This window comes from Dipodomys spectabilis, unplaced genomic scaffold, assembly GCF_019054845.1.
Source record: "Dipodomys spectabilis isolate Male_0828 unplaced genomic scaffold, ASM1905484v1 ptg000043l, whole genome shotgun sequence".
In the NCBI taxonomy this organism is placed as follows: Eukaryota; Metazoa; Chordata; class Mammalia; order Rodentia; family Heteromyidae; genus Dipodomys; species Dipodomys spectabilis.
Window position 1 is genome coordinate 20,437,364 of NW_024870720.1, and position 24,365 is coordinate 20,461,728.

The following is a 24,365-nucleotide window of genomic DNA, read 5'->3' on the forward strand; positions in this document are numbered from 1 at the left end:
TTTTTTATTGTTGTTTTATTTTTGATTTTTTTCTATTGTTTCAAGACAATGACTATAGTATAGTCCAGGCTGGCATCAACATCCTAATGCTCCTACATCAGTTTCCCAAATGCTAGGAGTACAAGAATGCACCACTATGCTTGGAGAAATAACCGTTTAAGGATAACACTTATTTATTAACCTTTCTCTTTATTTCTTTAAAAGATGTAGATTCTTAGAGTTTACCTTTAAATATTTGGCTTAGTGATGGGAATGAGTTGATTGTTTCAAAGATCTTCATTCAATTTCCATTATTTCTGAGTTGTTTTTTTTTTACCAACTCTGTCTCAACTGAAAATGCAGCCTTTGATTCTAGTTTCATAAAGTTGGAATTATTTACTGTTATTCAACCCTATTGCAATTAGGAAGTACAGTACTTCTGACATACTGCAATTTAAAAAGTATGTGAAGCTGGAAGAACAATTTTTTAACATAAAACTTCACAGGAGCCTTGGGACGTTTTCTAAATTGTAGGCAAGATAGGAAAGCCTAAATATTAGCACTAATCTCCTAATCACTAATTTGTACATGATTACCTAATACTCAACTTAGATCCCATATATTCACTTAGAGATAATTCACAGACTTTTAAAATAATGTCCTGGAAAAAATTACATATAATACCACTCTGTTGACAAACACTTATTGAGATTTGGCACAAGATTTTAAGTGAGAGTGAATATGTGAGGAATGGATTCTTTTAAATTGTAAAGCAATTTTTTAAGTAATTAATATGGCCTTGAAATAGGATAATTAGAGCACACATTTGGGAAGAGGTGTGAGCTCTCTGTTATTTTGGTGTGCACAGCTCATGCTGGATTCTTTTCTTTTTTCATTAATGCCTAAGGAATAATGCTCACTGATTCTGGCTGTAGCCCTTGGCTATTATTTGTGGAGTTGTATAAACAGTGAGCAGCTGTATCATGTTTATAATAAATGATTTTGTTTATTCATTTTAAAAAGTTGTGTAGCAGTAGTGTGACTTAGCAGCCTGCTATGGTAATGAAGAAGTTAATTAGCAATATTGAGCAAGCCTTCACGACATGAGGTTTAATAAGTGGCTCTAAAAATTATTATGGTAGTTATCCACAGATAAACATAATAAACCTCAGAGAAACAGGCAAGATGATCTGATTATACGAAAAAATCATTTCAGAAGTTAAAAGCTCTCCAGCTTTTAAGAGAATAAAATAAATGCATATTCATTCACATGCTGTTGAGGATGACTGCCATTTTTATTTCATTTTATTTTTCCTTCTGTAAACCTAAGAATTATGTGGTAGAAAAATGAATGCTTCCTTTAGTAGAAAAAATAAGCAATCATCTTTTAATAATAAATTCACTATAGTAGACAAAGAAGACATTGCCAGTAAAAGAGTCAGACAGCTCTCCAAGGATACTGGAATTCTATAAGCCTTCTAGTCCAGAAATATTGATAGAAACAGTCTGAGTGGGATGTTCTGCTTCATTTTAGAGCCAAAGAAAGCTTAATTTGAGCACTAAGAAATCCATAATTGGAAAGAATCCCATAGAAACTGCCGATATTTTCCTCTAATTATAAATGAATTTGTTGTGTCATAAACCCATTTATGAACTCTGGACTTTGATAAGAGAAGTATCCCCAGGATATGTGGCATAAACCCAACTGTTACCAGAAATTTACTTCTGTTGTCTAAGCATTAGTGTCATCTATCTTTGATAGGATGGTATGAAAATGCCAGTATTAGAGCAGTTAAATTTGCTATCAACTATCCTTCAGGGCCATGTAGAAGTTAAATATTCATATATATACATATATATATATATACATATATTTAAAAACATGAGTTACAAGGTAGACTCTGTGATATTGTTAGGACTGGGTCAGGTGACATTTTTGTGATGTCACTGGCAACTGTGTCTTTCTAATGGAGCATCAATTAGGTGATGAAGACTAGTGATGAATGTGATATATCCATGGATCTGAATTGCTTGCTTTTTAATGAGGAAAAAGAGCCATTTTCCTGTTTATAAATGTCATCAATATGTATATCATATGAGTGGGATGTGCCAAAAATTTTATATGTCAAGAAAAATTAGATGGCTGATAAAAAATATATATAAAGCCTTTCAGTGAGGATTCTTTGCAGGATGAGTTATGGCTGTACTCAAAATATTGGATTTTATTCATCCAATAATAAGTTTTTATTATTTTCAATACACTTTACTGAATGCTGTTGGAAATCACATAAGAATATTGGCTCAATAGATAACAAATTTATTATTTAGTTATGATGTCAACACACTTGTCACCAAGACATGCCAAGTAATGAACATTTCTTATTTAAGAACATTTATGAAATTAACAATAATGAGTTAAATAATGATACAGGTTGACCCATTGTAACAATGAGATGTACAAGACACTATGTTGAAAACGAACTTTACAACTTGTGTGTGGGAGAGAGGAGTTGGTAGGTGGGGAGGGAAGGGATGATAGAGGAAAAACAAAAGAGGAGGTAACAATGCTTGCTAGGAAATGTACTCATTTCCTTACTCATGTAACTGCAACCCCTTTGTACACTATTTTTACAATAAAAACATACTTAAAAATTAATGAATTCAATAAAATTCAGGTTTGACACAAGTTGATTCTTATTTATTAGCAAAATCTCATATAAAAGATAAAGAAATACATATTGGATTAAATTCATTTAAAACTATATAAAATTGCCAATATTTGAACTATGTTTTCCTTAAAAAAATTCTGTGACTTGGTTTTTACAAGGGGCCTTGAATTACCTAAAGAAAATAAATCAGCCAGGTACCAGTAGCTCATGCCTGTAATCCTAGCTACCCAGGACGCTGAGATCTGAGGATTATAGTTCAAAGCCAGCCCAGGCAGTAAAGTCTGTGAAACTCTTATCTCCAATTTAAACCACCAGAAAACTGGAAGTGGTGCTGTGGCTCAAGTGGTAGAGCGCTAGCCTTGAGCTGAAGAACTGAGGGACAACACCCAGGCCCAGAGTTCAAGCCCTACAACCGACAAAAAAAAAAAAAAAAAGAAATCAATATGTTGAATCATCATAGTTGGTCTGGAAAGTAATGATCTAGGCAGACTGGCAAACTTTGTCTTTGGTTCTCTCCAACTCAGTAGTTTTCATCTTTTATCATTTGTGAAGATATAGAAGATAGGGAAATCTGCATTGCTGGATGACAGAATAGACTATCTGACAGTTTTAAACTGCCTATATCTATGATGTTGATGACAAACATAACATCTGATGCAAATAAATCTAACATTCTTTGTTTGAATTTCTTTGTATTTATATGATCCTCAAAAGTGAAGAGTCTGCTTACAAAATAAAAAAAATCCTGTAATTCATTTTCTGCCATCAAATATGTATTGAGATGATTCACTTGTAGATGGCCACTGTGAAATAGCTTGGAGATCAAATGATTCAGCCAAGCCTTATCTTCATAAGGTTATATGATTTGTGGGACTAGTGGTTCCGTATGTGACACAAGTTTAGGATATAAAGTGGGAAAGAATGCAGTCTTCAACTACCTTAATAATGGTAATAATAGTAATAATACCTAGAATGAGGGTGGACATTATCTTGGTATTTTCATTTAATGAGACTATTTTCTAAGAATTGGATCCAGAACCTCTAGGCAACAGCTTAAGAATGTCCACATGTGAGAGCTGGTGTATCAGAAGATGTTTAGTTGGTGTGTATGGTGGCAAGTATCTGTTTAATGAAAGGTTGAAGGATCAATATTTTACTAGCAGTTATGGCATTCATTGCTTGGGTTGAAAAGTGGCTCTACTACTTTCTATGCGACTAGATTGCTCATAAAATAGAAATTATCCTACATACATTTCAAGTTTGTTAAGAAAAGTTAACATTTGTCAAGTGTTTAGAATATTGAATGTCATGTAAATGACATGTGAGTGCTAAACAGATGGATAGATAGGGGGATGCTTTATAAATAAGAATGTTTCAGAGGGAAATCAAGAGGAAGGCAGGAAGTATTCTCAAATATTCACAGAGAAAATGGTAGAGGAGCGTTTCTGTTCTTCTGATAAAATTATCCTAGACATATCCTAAGTGAAATGAACCCCTAGATATGGACACAAGAGGTCTTTTGTTGGTGGTGGTCGTGGTGGTGTACTATGTGCTTTTTTGTTTCCTTTATATGTTCTTCCCCCTATGGCATATCCCCTGTTGTCACTGTACTTGATTTTGGTATCCTGCATCTTGTTATATACATTTGTCTAATTAGGGGAGGGGAAGGGGAATAACAAACTCTGAAACAAGAACACAGGATGACCCATTGCAACAATGATACCCACAAGACAGAATATTAGAAATGAACTTTACAACTTCCAGCAGGGAGGGGGGGGTTGAATGAAGAGGAGGAGGAAAGGAAGGGATAGTGTGAGAACCACACGGGAAGGGATAACAATGATCAACAAGTAATGTACTCATTGCCTTACTCATGTAACTGTAAGCCCTCTGTACAGCGTCTTTACAATACAATAAAAATTTCAAAAAACGAATAGTAGAGGAGAAAGTTTAGAACTCAATCCTTTTATGTGTAATTCTGCTCTGTTAATGCACTAAATCTTGGGCAATTTTAAAGGGATGCAAATGTTGAAAGATGAGCTTCAGAGACTCTGCCTCTTGACACCCTACATGTGAAATTGATGTGCTTAACTCTTAAACATAATCCATGCCCTAACATTGGAATAAAAAGTAATGTGATTATGATTAAGGACCTAACTGAGAGAGTCCATGTCTTCTTGGCTTCTTCACACTGAAGATAGTGGGAAGATCAACACAGACATAAAATATGACACAAATTAGCATAGCATGTAAATGCACATGAGGTAATTCAACAGCAACTGAGAATTTATGTAAAACTTCAGGTTCTTTTCATTTCTTTGATAGGTTTCAAGGAAAAATAAGGAGAGTGTTTTATCAAGTGAATTGAGTGTCCCAACTAATGTTAAACCTTGGATAGAGAAATTGCAATTTTCACTAATTGTTTTCCAATTTAATTGATGAAGCAACACTGAATAGAGTTTTATCTGTAAGCATAATATTTAAAATATTATATATAATAAGGATTTTTTAATCAAATTTAACATATGAACCATGATATTAGAAATTCATAATTTGTCTTATAAGAAACATGCCACAAACTATGTATGTAAAATTCCATAGCAAAAGAAGAAACTGCAAGAGAGGAAAAATACCTTATATCATATGAAACACTTAAAAGTAGCCCAGTTAATCATATAATGTGCTAAGGAACATTTGTAATTGCTTTGTTTGCCCCTTGCCAGTGGCTCAGCCCTGTAATCCTAGCATTTCAGGAGGCTTAGATCATAGGATCACAGTTCAAAGCTGACCCAGGCAGGAAAGTCTGTGAGACTATTATCTCTAATTAATCACCAGAAAACCTGAAATCATACTATGGCTCAAAGTAATAGAGTGCTTGCATTGAGCAAAAAGCTCCTACGCCCTCAGTTCAAGCCTAACTATCAAAAAAAGAAAGAAAATGTTTTGTGCTTTGTTAAAGAGAGGTCTCAGATTCAGTAATCACTTTTTGCAAGTTTTATCAAATATATCTGCCTCTCTCTCTCTCTCTCTCTCTATATATATATGTATGTATACATATTATTCATTTTTCAGCCATTTTCCTACAGAATTTAAACCATACTAACTTTAGTTTAGATTTTCTAATAATATATGGGAGATTATATACTGATAATAACATACTAAGCTTTCTTTTAATTGGCAAGTTTGAACTTTAAGTGTTTAATTAGTAGTTCCTAATAAAAATGACTAATGGTTGACTTTCAAAGAATTCTCTAAGGAATGAAATAAGTCATTTCCAACAAAATGTAATTAATTTTTAATTACTTTCACTGCCTCCAAAATATGTTAATATACTATAAAATATATTATATAAATCCAGTGTTAAAGGATACAAAGTTCACCAAAAAAGTGTTGCATAATCAAAACTGGAATGTAAAATATGAACTACAAATGCATAAATGAACCTTACCCTTTTCTAAGAGCCTGGTGTTAAAAATAGAGAAAGACTTTTCCTATTTGAATCCTTTAGATAATGAGTCATTCTGCAGAGCTGAATGTTGTACCTGAATTTATGTTAAACAAGTAAGACATTGAAGACACATTTTATTCTTTTCAAAAAAGAGCATTTCTGTAACTTTTAGACTCTACTTTTAAAAAAGTAGCAAATTTAACCTTAATTTTGCCTTGTTCACTACATATTGCCATTATACTGTATGTTGACCAGTCCCAAATATTACATATTTAAATCCCTCAATTCAAAACCAAGGTGTTGTCTTTAAAGTTCTAACTTAAATTTTGCGATAGTTCATTCCTACGGCATTCTTTTATTTGAACCCTTTGACCATTTAGGTTTTAGATTTGTCACCTCAGATCGCATGCAGGTTTGGCATGTCCTCATCCTGCATGTCATCAATCTGTCAGATGCTGTGTGAGTTGCTGAGTGACATGAAGGCTTTTCTCTTACTCAGGAGGTTGGCAACCTGTTCGTTATTAAAGCAACAAATTGCCTCCTGTCTCAGCATAATTCTCTCTTTTCATCATTTGCACTTGGACCTTCCCCAAACTCAGTACAATAGTGTGAATTCTGTAGTTGATTTACTTAACTCCTTGTTTTTATGGTAAGTTCTGTGGAAATTATCAAGACAAATCTGACCTCAGCATGTGGTCTGAGACATAAACAAATATGCAGTCAAAGTTTACCCAAGTTTTCACGATGACAATGCATTTTTCATATTGAATTTCAATAAAAGAGAATGTTAAAGTACAATGAGAAAATGTTTTATATACAGGAAAGCAGAGCAGAAGGTAGAACAAATCCCTGATATACAATGCCCAATCCACTGAATCACAGAAAATTGATTTTGTAAAAGGATGCATTATAACTCTTAAGATGTCATGAGCAACTTTGTAAAGACAGTTAAAGTTGATAAAGTCATATTGCCCTTAGAAGAACCAGGTAATTCATGTATTTTTTTTGTTATTGGAACAATCACTAACATATATATCAACTAGTTTAGCTTACAATTCTTTTTTTTTTTTTTTTTTTTGGGTCCGGTCATGGGGCCTGAACTCTGGGCCTGGGCACTGTCCCTCAGCTCTTCAGCTCAAGGCTAGCACTCTACCACTTGAGCTACAGCACCACTTCCGGCTTTTTTTTTCTGTTTGCTTATGTGGTGCTAAGGAACCGAACCCAGGGCCTCTGGCATGCAAGGCATGCGCTCTGCCACTGAGCCACCTTCCCAGCCCCAGCTTACAATTCTTGAATAAATGTATCTTATCATTTCCTCTTCTTGCAAATATATTTACCAATGAGGTAAAAAACAAATCATTGTCACCTGGCTCTTAGCTGGAGGTACATTTTGTCCTTGCAAGGTCAAAGCACAAGTGGATGCATTATTACAGCACATTATCTTTAGTATTTTTTCTTCTCGAGGCTTGTGTACTAAGGAAGAAAGAAGAAAAAGGAAATTTTGGTTTGTAATACTTTCTTACAAGGCAAAATTGGTTGGTTTCTATACCAGTTAATTTAAAAAGAGAGCCCCTATCTCTTTTTAAATTATGAGTGTGATGTTTCCCACAGAATTAGTTTAAAAAACAATGCTATTCTATATAGTCATAATTCATTTGTAGTTGTCTATTTCCAATTTGAAACAAAAACTTCCTGTTTTTGAGGCTCCCAGAAAGCAAGCACAAATGATTGTTGACTTGCCTGGAGATATTCTTAGTGAAGAAGAACTCAAATGTACTTGAGTATGATTGTCTCCTAAAGAATAGGGTAGCAGTGTTTTGAGAGGCACTTGCTCCTTTGTAAGTTGTAGAGCCTAAATGATTTAAACCATTAGGTGATTATTATCTGTCATGTTTGCTTGTGAACTGATGACCATTTTGCGCATAGATATTAACTGCAAATTATTCTAAAGAAAGTCACTTATTACTGTGGCTTTCTCAATTACTTTCACATGAATAACTCCTTATCTCTTAACCTTTTTTCATGACTAAGCAGCTCAGAAAATTCCTACACAATAAATGCATTTTAGATGAATAGTTTTATCTCTTAGGCTACACAAGAGAAATTGAAGAGTTATTCAGGGGATCATTTTGTATATCAAACAGAAAATAATGGCTATTTTATGTAAGAAATGAGTTTTGTACTCAAAAGATTTAAAAAAAGAATACATCCAGAATGATTAGAGACAAACTAAGGACTGGAATTCTCTAGTTTTATTTCTTTGAATTCAAACGTGACCTTGAACAAATCATATAAACTTCATCTCCACTTAACTGTGGCTAGAGAGAATATGTAATGCTAAGTATTAAAATAAAAATGTGTATATGCATACATAATGAAATAAGTCACCTTTCTAGTTTATCAACTACCATCTGCTGATGGGTCATTTTCAACTGTTCACTAAGGATTCTCATCATTTGGTAGAAATATGTATACCTCCTTGAAAAATTCCAGTAGAGCTATTGATCATTAGAGTAGGCTTATTTGAGTCTTTACTCCTCTTTTCTGCTTAGGGAACAGGAAATGTTTCTTTCTTTTTTATTTCTCCCTAGTTTATCATGTTAAAGTAAATTAAATCACTCAAAAAAATATAAAGATCTTTTGTACTTTGCAACTCCAAATAGATTTTTTTGCAAAGATACTGCCTCACAACTCACATATGTCACAAAGTCATTCAGCTTTTTCTATCTCAGTATAACTAATTGATCCTCCTTCCTCTATCCCATGATGATACTCCAGCTTCACTAGGGTAATTATTTTCAATCTTTGTTTGTTGGTTTTGGTTTGTGGACAGCATTGGGGTTTGAACTCAAGACTTCACACTCATTAGTCAAATACTCTACCTTTTCATTCATACCTTCAAATCTTTATGCACTGTTTAGTTTAAAAATCTATTCTTCCTGACATAGTGGGATGACAGGCATGTGCCATTGCACCCAGTCTTTTCTGTTAAGCTGACACTTTCATGTTCTGGGTGACCTGGTACCATGATTTCTAGAAGCAAGTGTGAAATACATAAGAAAGTGGTGTTTTGGAATGTTTCACACATAGGAAGTCCTCCTATCAGAAAGATAAGTGCATAAATGAAACAGCCTAAGACTAAAAGTGTTCATAGACATGAACTACAAGGCAAGGAGTTGGATATGAAACAAGAGATACAAGCAGATCAGAAATGCTTATATTTCCTGACCAGAAAGAACACTTCTTTACCTGTGTTCTTTCTTACCTGAGCCATGACTCCCACATGATTTTCGCTGCTTATTTTTTCAAATACAGTCTCATTTACACCTATGTTTGGCTTCTTAGTAGCTCATAGGATAACAGGCACAATGTGCCAACATGTTCATCTCTTTGTTGAGAAGGAATTTTCTTCAGGATTTTTTTTTCAGTCCACTGTGATAGTCTTGAAACTCGATCCCAAAAATCTCATCCATCCAAGTTGCTAGAATTACAAGCATAACTCAACAGAATCTTGCTCATGTCAAAACAATCTAAATTGATGTTTCAATTTTTCTCTATCATGATCAACTTATTTATGTTTTGCATATGTATATATCATTATTAGTGCTAAAGAATGAATATATTATTTTTCTTATCATCTGTTGAATTTCCATATTCATCTATGGTAGGCTAATTTTATGGCTTGAAAAACCAACTGGATCACACCAATCTTTTATATAGGAAGGCATGTACTTCAATTGCATTTTTCAGGTTGTGATGATGATGGCAATTAAATGATATTTAGAATGTGTACCTTAGTCTTTATCATTTGCTTTCTAGTTCATCTTTACCTTTGCACCTTCAGGAGAAAGTCAATAGCATGCCTGTTTTTGAAACAACTGTCACAAATTCCTATTATATTACCTTGTGTTTCATCAGTTAGTAAAAAAGTATATAACAGAATATAACAATTAGGAGTTACCAGTTTGAAAAACTTCTCTGAGCTAAAATTACACAGGAAATTCGTTTTCCAAGTCCCATGGCATATGAATTGAATATGCTAAGACTGAGCAAATGATAAATATGTACACATGGGAAGACCAATGATACTCTCCTCTGTGTTTACTGAAATTGAGAAAAATTATTGCTGTTCTTTCTGTAGTGAGGTCTTTAGCCGAAAGGATGGAAAGTTAATAACAAGAATATTAAGTACCATCAGGCATTGATAGATCTCATCTGAAATCTAAGCTACGTAGGAGGCTGAGATCTGAGGATCTCACTTCAAAGGCAGCTTTGCAAGGAAAGTCAGTGAGACTCTAATCTCCAATTAACAACCAAAACCTGTATGTCAGGCTATGGATCAAATGGTAGACCATCCCAGAAAAGTTAATCAGATATCTTCTGAGACATAGATATTTTAGCATGGCAATAAGGAGATGGCATTTGGCGACGATACTCTTGGCTGAGGATCAAAGCATTGTGTTTCATTGAAGAACAGTGAGTAAGATAGCTGCTTTGAGGTTTCATGTTCCTATTTGTAACACAGAGGTACTGATGGATATTTTATAGCTCAGGGGTTAGCTCACCACAGTCTGCAGACAAAAATCTGGACTCAGAGTGATTTAGCATGGTCTATGATAGAAGAATGGTTTCCGTATTTTTATTTACTTATTTATTTGTGTTGTTGTTGTTATTTGGGGGTTGTTATTTGTGCTGTTCCTTGGGCTTGAATTCAGGGCCTGGGTGCTACTGCTGAGCTTTTTTGCTTAAGGCTAGTACTTTGCTACTTGAGCTATAGATCCACTTCCGTCTTTTTCATGGTTAACTGGAGCTAAGAGTCTTAGGCACTTTCCTGTTGGGCTAGTTTTGAACTACAATCCTCAGAACTCAGCTTCATGAGTACCTAGGATTACAACATGAGCCACCCATGCCTGGCTCAATGAGCATCTCTAAAACATTCAAATTAAATAAAAAATAGGAAAACTCTCCAAGGACAGTACTTGTTTAAATGTGTATTTGAATGGATAAATTCTTTTTTTTTAATCACAAAAGTAATCATTTGAAACTGATTGTACTAGATTCTTTATACAGTAGTTATTTAAAAACACTATCTAAGCCTAGAATTATGGAGGGAGATTAAGATATTCTTTGCAGTTTTTATTAGGTTTTCAAACTATGAATTTTTTATTATATACTAAGTGTGCACCTTCTACCATTTCAGATATTCTGTAGAATTTTAAATAACCTTATTTTATTAGATAAATATTTCTGATTTCTTGTATATATTTTCTAAATATTTGATATTGTATCTGTACTATGAAAGCAAGTTCTATTCGCCTTCTTTTGCTGTAATATTTTTATTCGTCCACTCACTTTCATCTTTAATTTAATTAGTAGTTACCTTGAAATGTAAGCAATAAAAGAGTAGAGGTTGTAGTTCAGTGGCAGAGAACTTGTCTAACATGTAAAAATCCGTTTCATTCCGCACTCTACAGAATAAAGAAATATATATTAAAAAGAATAGAAACCAAAGCAGAAAAATAATGAAATCCATGTGAAATCATTCATTAAACTTCAATAATGAAATAAGATAGCATTTTTATTTATTTATTTACTTATTGGGTCTGATCGTGGGGCCTGAACTCTGGGCCTGGGCACTGTCCCTCAGCTCTTCAGCTCAAGGCTAGCACACCACTTGAGCCACAGTGCCACTTCCGGTTTTTTTTCTTTTTGCTTATGGTGTGTTGAGGAATTGAACCCAGGGCCTCATGCATGCAAGGCAAGCGCTCTACCATTGAGCCATCTTCCCATCCCCAAGATAGCATTTTAAGAAATATGAAAACATATGCCTCTGAAATAAGAAAACGTAAAGCTATGCTATAAAAACCTTCTATATGACATATTCAAATCAATGAAATTCTCTATTATTAGTTCAAAAATAATTTTCTATCTATGACAATCTGACTTTTGTAGGTAATGACAATATAAATGCCTGGTACCTTCAAGTAATATGAATAATGCCTTCTATTCTTTGAGTGTAAAGCTAAATTCTAACCTTTCCAAATCTTTTTGATGAAGACTGCAAACATAAAAGTAAGATAAATCTGTCAAAAATGAACAATTTGCACAAAAGAGTTCAGATACTTTTCTTTTTGGATGACAGCATTTTAGCACACAGACCAGAGTTGTCAAAATTTCACTACAGGTAGTTTCATTCTATACAATGATATATTTTAAAGTATCTTGAAAAGAATAAGATGGAAAAATTCATTGTCATCATCCTGGGAAAATACTCTTTATTATTATTTTTTTCTCTGTATGCCAGTCTGTTTTTCACACTTTTGGTTACTGTAATCCTGTTTCTGTGAGTTTATGTATACAGTATCTCTGCATGGAATTTTCTGTATTTTGATGTTTGGGAACTTAAGTAGATCAGAATTAACTAACACATTGTCTGTGGCGCATTCCCCTGGACAGAGTCCCTCTTGGGTCAACTAGGTTGGTAAAGGAGAGAAAGCATGCTTCCCTTTCATTTCTTTAAAAGAATTGATTTCATTTATAAGTCTTCATACATATTCTTGTAACAACCTCTTTCCCTTATTCTTCACTATTACACATGTAAAATACCTTCTTAGAACACTGGACCCATAAAGGCATATGCTAACAATTATAACACTGAAAAAAGTTGAATACCACTTAGCTTTATTATATTGCCACTTTCTTCATTGAGAGCAGCTCTCCAGTTAAACCCAGAGTGCTTCTTTTCATATCTTGAGATACTTTCATGGAATGCTGGTGGGATATAAGGAAAAGGAACCCTAATACACGATTGGTAAAACCGTAATGAACTATTGGTAGGAATATAAACTATTGCAGTCACTTTTTTTCTTCTTACTTTCCTGTTTGAAAGATATGGAGAAAGTACAATGATGGTAAGCAACAGAAGAGTAGTGTGATGGAAGGAATAAAGTCTATTTCAATGGTCTTTGTTTGGTTTAAGAAATCACACAGTAAGATCTTAATTATTGAATCCTGACCACTTTTAAGGTCTCCATTTTTAAGAAAAATTTAATCCAAACGAGCGCTTATATACTTCTCTTGTTTAACAGAATATAATATTTTTCTCATTTGTTTGATGAAAGGAAAACTTTGAGTTCTATTTTTTTCACTGAATTGATTACATACATACTTACTTTAGGTAGACTAAAGATGAATAACTGTGTGTATATGATTGTTTTCACCACAGTGAGTACACATGATACCATGGCTATGATGTAAGAACACGGTCCCTCGATTTGAAACCTAATGTCTGTATACACTGTCTTATTTCTTTGACAACACTATAAACCTATGGAGCTGGAGTTACTGTCTTTTTAGAATAGAAGATAGAATTGACTTTTCCTGGTGCTGCTTAGTTTTAGTCTCTTAGAATATAATAATTTTAATAAGTATGAGCCTTCATTTTCTAATATATTTAATATCATTTTATGTATTTATATGCAACATATAAAAATATGTAAATATGCTTATATATTATATCGTATATTTTAACATCATTTTCTAATATATTTCTAGTATCATTTCTACATCCTATTTTGATGTTTTAAATATGAAATAAAATCTAGACATTTAGGGAAAAGGAATGCCCTGACTTCTTTATCATTTAAAAAATGTATTCTTTTAGCTTATCATAATGTTTGCTAAAATAGGTTTTTGAAACTTCATGAAATATTTTGAAATGATGCTTGAAAAATTAAACATTTGTCATTTAACCACCAAGCCTATTTTTCATGCTTGAAAGAGGAAGAAAAACATTTCTATGGTTTTATAAGTTAGATTTTCCTCCATATATGTGAGCACCTGAAATTTATCATAAATATAAAGCATTTCTTCTCCAATGCAATTGCAACAGTAAGAAAAATGTGCTGTTTTGCAAGCTAAGACATTTTACTGCTTTTTAAATTTGTTCTTTTCCCCCACAACAATTGCTTTATTGAATTTCATGTTAAACTCATTTTTCATAAGTAACTTTTAAATTATTAGAGGTCATAATGGCTTTATGGTTATTTTAAAAGAATGTTTACATGTTATAGACACATACTTAAATATTGAACACTTGAAACTGTGTGATGTTTAAGAATTGTCTCAAAATACTTTGGATGGACAAAGAGGCACTCACGGGAAGAAATGAAACTATATTGGCCTTGACTTGACAATTGTTTACTTCTTTATGTGCTCTTGCTTTAGTGAATTTCTGGAATTCTTCATTATTTTGTCACCATCTCTATTGTCTGCTCCTACCTGTGGTTTTCTCTCCCATCCCTCTTAATCCTGTTACCTTCAGCCTCTCCTACCATCTCTTTGGCTCACCTATGTGTCCTGTAGAGGACCACTTGCCCTTCCTGCAGATTTCAGATCTTTTCCTTAAGGTTCTCACCTGAGTTAGATGTCATTGCTGTGCTCTTCTGTCTCACCTCTCTCAAGGTACATGGCATACTTCACTGTAGTTGCTTAATGTTGAATCTAGATGAAATCTGTCAGCAGAGAGATGATGTCACCTTGCTCACACAGAATCTATAATACTAGGATACAGACTAGGAATGGAAGTGGAACAAATGGTTGCTAAATGAAACACACACACACACACACACACACACACACACACACACACACACACACACACACACACACACACACACACACATACACAGGGGCCTTTGCTTTCTATTAGAACATCACTTTTCTTTGTGCCTAGAAAAGGAGAAGGCCTTCAGTGACCTTCACATCCCATCAAATGATTTACATTCCTGATATATCATATATGTTCCTGTGTGGGGGTATTTTTGTTTCTTTATCTTTTACTAAATTCACTGTATATATATATATATGTATAATTTAATATATAATAAATATGATTAAATATATATAAAATTAATAAGATGGACAATAGGAAATCCAAAAGAAAAAAGAAAAACAGGTACCAAATTACCAACTTTACAACTTTTTTAAAAACTTTATCCTTTTGATTGATGTTTATATCATCACCTAAAAGTTCACTTTAAAATAGTTACAGTTTGTTTTGCAGACAAAAAATACATGAGAAAATAAGATATTACAATGCTAGCTTTGCCTAATTTTCAACAGCACAAATAAAAAATCTTTGATATTTCTTTCATTTTTTAAATCACTAGCAGAGATTATTTTCAACAAGGGATTACACTTTTGGGGAGAAAGTTTAGCGACTTACAGATTGCTTTTAAAACTTAGAAAAATTTAGGGCTAGTGTTGTTGTTCAGTGGTAGAGGACCACTTGCTTGCCTAGCATACATAAGATCCCAAATTCAATCTCCAGAGAAACTAACCAAGCAAACAAAAACTTAGGGAAAAAAAATCCTATATCCTGGGCTGGGAAGATGGCTCAGTGGTAGAGCGCTTGCCTTGCATGCATGAGGCCCTGGGTTCGATTCCTCAGTACCACATAAGCAAAAGGAAAAAAGCCGGAAATGGTGCTGTGGCTCAAGTGGTAGAGCGCTAGCCTTGAGCTGAAGAGCTGAGGCACAGTGCCCAGGCCCAGAGTTCAGGCCCCACGACTGGACCCCCCACCAAAAAAAAATCATATATCCCTTTTTAAATGTAGCTTAGTGCTGGTCCCTTTATTCCTACATGAAACCATAATTGCAGTTAGAACAGAGAGACAGAACTTACCATCATCCTAAAGGTTATAAAAAACAAAATGGTAATATTATTAAGAACCCTAGGAGCAAAAATGTGGCATCTATTTTATGATCTTTTAAAGGTTAGAAATATTTTATCTCCAGAGCAAAATATTTAAGATCAGCAGTTGAAAACTATAAAGCAAAAAAAAAAAAAAAAAGGAATAAAACCTGCCTAGAGGGCCATAAGCTATTAAACTTGTTTACAACATTATATGGAAAATGAAGAAAAACTGAGCTGCAGGAGAGTGAAAGTGGAGAAACCAACTGGGACCTTATGGCAATAAAATGTGCCTTTAATTCAACACAAAGATCATGTTTATTTTCCCAACTATGTACTCTGTGTTTTATTCATATTTTTATCCATTGGTCAGTTGTGACATTAATATTTTTGTTATTGTGTGTAGAATTTGAAATGGGTTAGGACACTGGATCTGATACCAGAGTATTTAGTTCTTTAAATGTCTAAAATTATTAGAGTTAGGCTTGCTGTCTGGGGATGGGAATATAGTTTAGAGGTAGAGCAGTTACTTGGATCTTAAGGTTTGGATCTTAAAGGTTCCCTCAAAGCCTACATGCTAAATGCTTGGTCACCACCTTTGGGGCTATTAGATTAGGCAGTTAGTAGAAGGAAATCAGAACATTGGAGGGTACACTTGGGAAGATATTTATCTTTTTCTGTCTTCCTTCTAGACTATCAGCAAAAGAACATTGTTTATCCTTCAATCTGTCATGATACGCTACCTTGCCTCAGACTCAAAAGCAATGAGGATGGGAACCACCATGGATTGAACATTCTGGGTCCATAAACCTTTCCTGCTTTTAAGTTGATTTCTCTCATGTGTTTATCACTGCAATATATTTAGCACGCACCAAACTCGGATTCCATCCCGTGCAAAAGGAAATTAAGATTAGATTTGAGCCTTGGTTTCCTGTCAAAGTCAGATCTATCTCTTTTTATCTACTGAATTCTCCCTCTCCATATCCTTTCAGCCCATTCTGTTCTTTCTCTTGTCTTTAGCATTTCCCCATTACTGATGTAATTAAATTTAATACTTACTTTCTCTCCCGTGACAGAAGAGTATAAATTATCACAGGAGTTCACATGAGATGAATATAAAACATTTAGGAAGGTACCTGTGGCTGATAAATTGATTAATGCAAAAATAGATTTATAATGAAAGCTAGTAAAAATGTACTAACTGCTTCATATCAAAGACTACATGTGAACAAATTCATTTGGTGCTCAGAATGTCCCTGTAAGGCCACCACATTACAATCCCACTATTCGAATGAGATAATTGAAATAAATAAAATGCAAACAAGCTAATGCCTAATTATTTGTTGGGTTTTATAACTACAAGTGGTAGGATCTGTATACCTTCTTAGGAAGTCCTGTTTCCAGGAACTCTCTTATCTCTATACTACAGTGCCTCTGGTTTGCAGAATAGCCCTCTAAAAATAAAAAAAGCATGTTTTAATTAATGACTAGCTCTCAACATTGGTAGTGTCTCCAGATGCCTGAAATAGTCATGCCTCAATTACCTAGAAAATAACTTCTATCTCCTGGGGTATTCTGGGACATTGAAGCTCCTTCCCCGATTTGAGCGCAATCTCCAGCCTCTCAAGATGTTAATCTCATTATTCTACAATTTTGCTTTGGCAGTAGATGCTGTCAACTCTCCTTGCCTATCCAATTGCCACATAGTTTTGTGAAGGTATTTCTGTGTTCCAATGTACAAGTGAGGTACTGACAGTGAAGAGAAAAGCCTCTTTCCTTTCTGAGTGAAGCTCAAATATTTTCTATGTTTGAACTTCAGTAGAAATTGTACAGGGTTTCACAATGAAACAGAAATTAAATGAAAGAGGTTGAAAAAAATGGGATTGAAGATAGAAAAAAATGAATGGCTCTTTTCAGAATCCATAATAGCCTTTTGGATTTTGCTACAGCACTGTGTTGTATTGACCAGGCTCTTGAAAATTTTCTCTATCTCTGGCATATCTGACACTGAATAGTTCACATTTTCTTCATGAGTGTCCCCCATTTTTTTGTGTGTGTTCGGTCCATCTTTTTCTCCTCTCACTTCTCAGTGTTAATGAACTATAAAACTCTAGGTTCACATTGTCCGTTGTATCTCCTATATACATTAGGGCAGATGGCTTGGTTACTAGATTTCAGTGATCTTAATATTATTTCCAAATCTGACCAATCCCGATTTTATAGTTGCATGATAAAAAACAAAAACTACAAAGCCTATGCGGGTCTTTTGCCATGATAGAACAATCTTGTTAAACCTATTTAGACTGTTCCTCAGACATGTGCACATAGCAAATTCTGTGTACATAGCCAAGAGAAATGCAGACCAAGTGTGAGCATGAGATGTTGTAGCATCATTGTTCATGATAGTCAGAAATCAAAAAGAGCCAAAATGTCTCCCAGTAGATGAGTAGATACTGAAAACATAAAACGTCTATACAATGGAGTATTATTTGGCAACAAAAGGGAATTAAGTTCTCTTTCATCCTACAATATAAATGACTTTAAAAAAAAATGTGTTGACAGAAAAAAGACAGTCACAAAAGATAATATATTGTATTGACAAACTTATGTGAAATATCCAGACTAGGAAAATCTATAGATACAGAAAGTAGATGAGTACTTGTCCACAAAGTAGATAAATGGGGGGAAAATGAGGACTGACAGTGAATGAACTTGGGATTTCTTCTTGCAGTGAAAAATATTTCTCTAAAACAAACTGTATTCTGGGTTTCTCAACTCCAGGAACATACCACAGAATACTGAATTGTACACAGTCTGTGAATTATCCCAACCAAAAAAGAACAAGTGCTCATCAAACAATTAAAAATCTTATTTATTCAGCCATCTCGCTAGCTCTGAAGAACTAGGCAATCCAGAATTGATAACTATTTCAGAAATAACTATCAAAAATTTAATGAACGGATTCTCCCACTACTTTTTGACCAAAGAAACATTCCAGACATCCCCTACAAAAAATTCAGTGAATATTATCAAAAAATTTCAGAATTTTATCTGTAATGGGAAAAGTAGATGCTTATACATAAAATTAATGTGTGTGGAATGATAGGGAGCTTATAGACAGCTTTGAGTTTTCAGGTTATGCACAAACCTCTCTACTTTCTGCTGCTTTGCTTTGGGGAAGAGTAAATGTCTCTCAGAATCATTGCTTTAGTTAGCCACAGAGGAAGAAATAGGGAATATCAGATCATATATAATTTTGTGGAGATAGATATGTAAATACTACTGACCTAAAGTGCAGCAGCAATCTTTCTGAAGAATTTAATTAGTGCTAATCAAGAAGAACCTCCACAATTTTTAGAGTATTTTGTATCCTTTTTTGTTTTCCTTAAAAAAAAAGTGTGAATTCTAGAACTTGAACTCAGGACCTGGGTGCTGTTTTTGTTCAAAGCAAGTGCTCTACCACTTTGAGCCCTGACTAGATTCTGGTTTTTTGCTGATCAATTGGAAATAAGAGTCTCACGTACTTTCCTGCCTTTGTACCACACTCCTCAAATCTCAGCCTTCTGAATAGCTAGGATTACAGACGTGAGCCACAGGGTCCCAGCACAATTTCTAGTTTTTATTCTGTATACCTGAACTCTCAGTCAAACAAAATCTCTTTCTGCCTTTCTAACTTTCTTCTGAAGTTTGGCATCTCAACCCTTTCCCTCTACTGTGACTTTCTCTGCCATATGCTGTCTTGGAGTTTACTAAATTTTCTCCTTGGAGCAAAGTGTCAAGCCCATTTCAGTACTGGACCGTCCATAATGCCTTCATCCCATTGCCTATTTGACGTTCCTATTCCTTTTAACTATCTATACTGTTAACATTGTATCTACCTGAATTCTGAACTCTATACTGAGAGCCTTTGAAGATATTTACTTATTTTAGAGGCGAAACAAATTTAGCAGTGTAACTGGACTGTTTTCTTCAAAGCTCTGAAAGCTGTCACTTGTCAGGGGCTTCACAATTAAAACCTGTGCATGTTTTATATGGACACTTTCTCGGAAAAACAACAACAACAACAAACACTGTAGAAATTAAAGCAGCAGATTTGGAGTTAAAATGTTTCTGGCCTTGGCATTATTCACTGATTGCATGTATGAGTTGCTTTCCTTCCTCTGCTTATTTCTTTGATATGAAAATACATACACATCAGCTAGCACAATCATAGTTGTGGTGATTGGATAAAAGCAGCTGCCTTGTAGTTACTGTGAGGGGAAAAAGCTATGTTTTAGTAGTAGACATGAAATCGATATTATTTTATATGCCGAGGTTATTTTGAGCCAATAAAGTAAAGGATACTTATTTTTATTTACAGGAACCAGAGTTTCAACCCAATTCATATGTAATGATGCAGGGCCTTAAAAATAGAAATGTATTTTGCAGTCAAGTGTGTACTGCAGCTTAAGAGGTGGTTTTATAATTAATGTAATCTGAAATTTTTTTATAAACAGTATTAAACATGGACTGCTAACAGTGCACAATTGGTAACTTATTTCTCTTTATAATCGTGCTTTTAGTATTCTGTTGAATTGCAGCCAGTGGATATGCAATATTCTGTGATGCCATTACGGGGGACTGTGAATATTACAGTCTCTCTGCTGTCAGTACTGCACACTCAAAAAATGCTGGGAGCAACAGCAGCTTTTATCAACAGGGAGCCATCTTAATTATTTGAAATGTGCCTCATAAGAGGAATCAGCAGAGTTTATTACAAGTCGAATATTACTTGAAATGGGAAGGTTACTCTAACTGTTATCATAATCTATGTATCATTAACTTTCCTTGTTTAGGAAAAGAGATTAACAGCCCTGTAAATGGCTATAGTAAATGCGTGAAATATAACTACATATTCCCATGTAGCAAGAAAATGGTGCATTCTCCTCTTCTACCCCAATCTTTTCTATATAAAATGGCTTTTGAAAATGAACTGACTCTGTAATTGTGCTTTCTTGCCTCAAAATCCTAAATTGCTTGCTGGATCATAGTCTTGCTATGTTCTCTAAGCTGGTCTCAAATAAACTAACTTAAAAAAAAATCACCATGTTGGCTTTCAAATCAGCTTTTTTTTTTTTTTTTTGTCATTGTGGGCTTGAACTCAGGTCCTGGCCTCTGTCCTGAGCCTCTAGAGGTCTGTCAAGACTAGCACTCCACCACTTTGAGCCACAGCTCTACTTCTGGTTTTCTGGTGGTTGATTGGAGATAAGAATCTCATGGACTTCCCTGCCAGGGGCTGACTTTGAACCATGTATTTACATCTCAGCTTCCTGAGTAACTAGGATTAGAGCTTGAGTGATTCAAGTGTCCAGCAGCTTTAGCATTTTTAGCTCACCTAACAAAAGTATATCTCAAGTAAGTGTGATGAGCAGATTAAATGCTTCGCAAGGAATCAGGAAAGACTTCATCACCTTGCTTTTTAAACTGTGTTTAGCTCTTCTTTTTCCATCCAAAGCAATAAAAAAAATGTTAATTGTTTTTTACTCAGATAATGGAAGAAAATCCTCAAGGTAATATATAATATAAAATACATAATACATAATATGTGAGAATACTTCCAAACACTAGACACAGAGAAATGTCTGTTTAACAATAAAAAGCAGTGTATCTGTATGTCTTTGAGATCTTCTCTTTCTTTCTTTTTTCCCCCATAAAACCATTGGTTTATAGTTGGCTTTTTGGTTGTTGTTGTTGAAGATCAAACCCAAGGCCAACCATTTTACTATTTTTTTTAAATTTTAATTTTATTGTCAAAGTGATGTAGAGAGGGTTACATAAGTAAGGTAGTGATCACATTCTTGTCTAACTTGCTACCCCCTCCCTCATTTTACTCCCTCTTTCCTTCCCCCTATCCCCCCCCCCAAATTTTACAGATCATTTTCAACATATTGTCTTGTGAGCATCGCTGCTGGCTGTATAGATTCTCCTTTTGTCCTTTGTCACCATTGTTTTGTTTTCCCTTCCCTAGTTCAGATAAAGGTATATACCATATCCAGGGTACCAGAATCAAATACAGTAACAACAGGGGATACCATAGGGGAAACACACACACACACACACTCAAAATAAAACACGTAGTACATTGAGAACAACAACAAAGAAAAATCTCTTGTGCCCATGTCTTGGAATTCATTTTACTTAGCATAATCTCATATGGTTGTATGTACATAGCTATTGAGCTATTCTGCTCGTCTGCTAAGATCATCCTAGATCTAAACTAATTACTACAATTAAGGGAAACCATGGGACCTATGTTTCTCTGGGTCTGGCTTACTTCAGTTTGTATGATTTTCCCAAGTCCTTCCATTTCCTTACAAATAAGATGGTGTCATTCTTTTTGATGGAAGCATAGAATATATATATATATATATATATGTGTATATATATATATATGTATATATATATATATATATGTATATATATATATGTATATATATATATGTATATGCATACATATATATCACATTTTCTTGATTCATTCATCTACTGAGGGGCATCTAGGCTGGTTCCATATAGTTATGGAAAATAAAACACATAGTTATTTTATAACTTAAACCTGAAAGAAAATTTAAAACTGTGATTAGAGAAAGCACTGACCTAATTAGGTGATGTTTGAATGGAACGTTTTGTGTTTATGATTGGACATATTTGTCCATATTTTAGCTATTAAAGCAATATGAAGTAAGATAATATGACATCATTAAACCAAAAGATATAAAAAGATGTTGCTGCAATGCTTTCTTCATATATATATGTATATATATATATATAAATATAATTTTTTTGGTGTGTCTCCACAGGACAGGCACATCATGGACAAGTTTCTTACATCTCCCCACCAATTCACCTGGACTCTGAGCTAGAAAGACCCCCTGTGAGAGGTGAGTAATGCTTTATATAAAGAAAAGAAACAAATTGAGATTGAGTGAGGGTACTTAAATCATGTGTGGTTATGTATGTATGTAATGTATGTATGTATGTATGTATTTGTTTATTTATTTATTTATTTATTTATTGCAGTGGGACTTGAACCCAGGGCCTCATTTGTATTAAATGCATTACTACCATTTTAACTATGTTCTTTGTTTTTGAGAAAGGTCTCTCTCTCTCTCTCTATCTCTTTCTGGGTCTGGCTTTGAATTTTTCATTCTCCTGCTTCTACATTCTACCAGGTAGCTCAGTATTACACAAATAAACCACAGAACCATTCTCCTTCACTCTTCTATTTTGTTTTTTCCTTACCATTTCTCAGTGAATGTTGTATTATTTTAGCCTTGGAAATTAGTATTCTCTTATTCTTTTCAAAAGTCATTTTAATATTAATGCAATCATTTTTCTTTAAAGTCATACCAACTATTTTTTAAATTGATACTTATTTCATTTCAATATTGAAAAAAATAAACATACTAAATAAAAACTGGAAGGTACATTTCTGGGTTTTCAATTCTATTCCATTGGTCCTGAGGTCTCTTCTTGTGCCAGTACCAAGCTGTTTTGATAACTATGGCCTTGCAGTAGAGTTTGAAATTTGTATTGATATTCCTCCAGCACTGTTTTTTCTGTTAAGGATCATTTTTGCTATTCGGGGTCTTTATTGTTCCATATGAATGTTTGGATTGCCTCTTCTATTTCCTTGAAGAATGAGGTTGGTATTGCATTGAATTTGTAGATAGCTTTGGGAAGTATTGCCAATTTCATGATGCTGATCCTTCCAATCCAGGATAAAGGGAGGTTTTTCTACTTTCTAAGTTCTGTTTTGATTTCCTTTTTCAGAGTTTTAAAGTTTTCATCATAGAGGTCCTTCACTTCATTGGTTAATTCCTAGGTATTTTATTTTTTGTGGGGAAGCAGAAATAGTCAGATAAATTGATGTTAAGCAAAATGAACCCCAAGATAAGGAAGCAAATGTTTTTTTCTTGCTTGCTATTGTCCCTAACATATTTATAAGATATTTCTTTGTTGCTTTGTATGTCCCTCCCTCACGGTATAACCCCTGTTCTCACTGTATTTGAGATTGGTATAATTTGTGGAGGGGAAGGGAAAAAACAAAAATTTTAAATAGGGATACAGGTGGACTATTGCAACAGAAGATGTTATGTTGAAAATGAACTTTACAATTCTGAGGCGAGTGGGGAGGGGGAGATGGGAAGGGATTGGAAGGGATAGGAAGGGGAAACAATGGAGGAGGCAACAATGCTTGATAAGAAATGCACTCATTATCTTGCCCATGTAATTGTAACCTCTGTGTATGGTATTTTCACAATAAAGATGAGACTCAGAGAGAGAGAGAGAGAGAGAGAGAGAAACTGATAGGTAACATTTATTAACTTAATGTATACATACAGAGATTGTTATTTATTATTAATTTTATCATCTTAAAGTAGTTTTATGAAGGAGGTACCATATAACAATGCAGTTTATGAAGACAGCACATCTTGATAAGTTTCATCCCCTTAATATTCTCATCCCCACTCCTTCAACTCATTCCTTCCCTTACTTTTCTTAGTTTTGTGACATATACAATGAATACTTGACAG

The 24,365-nt window shown here is 34.1% G+C and overlaps 1 protein-coding gene across 1 annotated transcript in view; it reads left to right on the forward strand.

Moving 5' to 3' along the window:
* The window catches only part of Adgrl3 (adhesion G protein-coupled receptor L3), a 703,150-nt gene that overhangs the window by 458,505 nt on the left and 220,280 nt on the right, over positions 1 to 24,365 (forward strand). Inside the window, exon 9 of the mRNA XM_042678231.1 lies at positions 22,629 to 22,709. Coding sequence (XP_042534165.1) covers positions 22,629 to 22,709 — 81 coding nt within the window. The remainder of the gene's footprint in view (positions 1 to 22,628; positions 22,710 to 24,365) is intronic.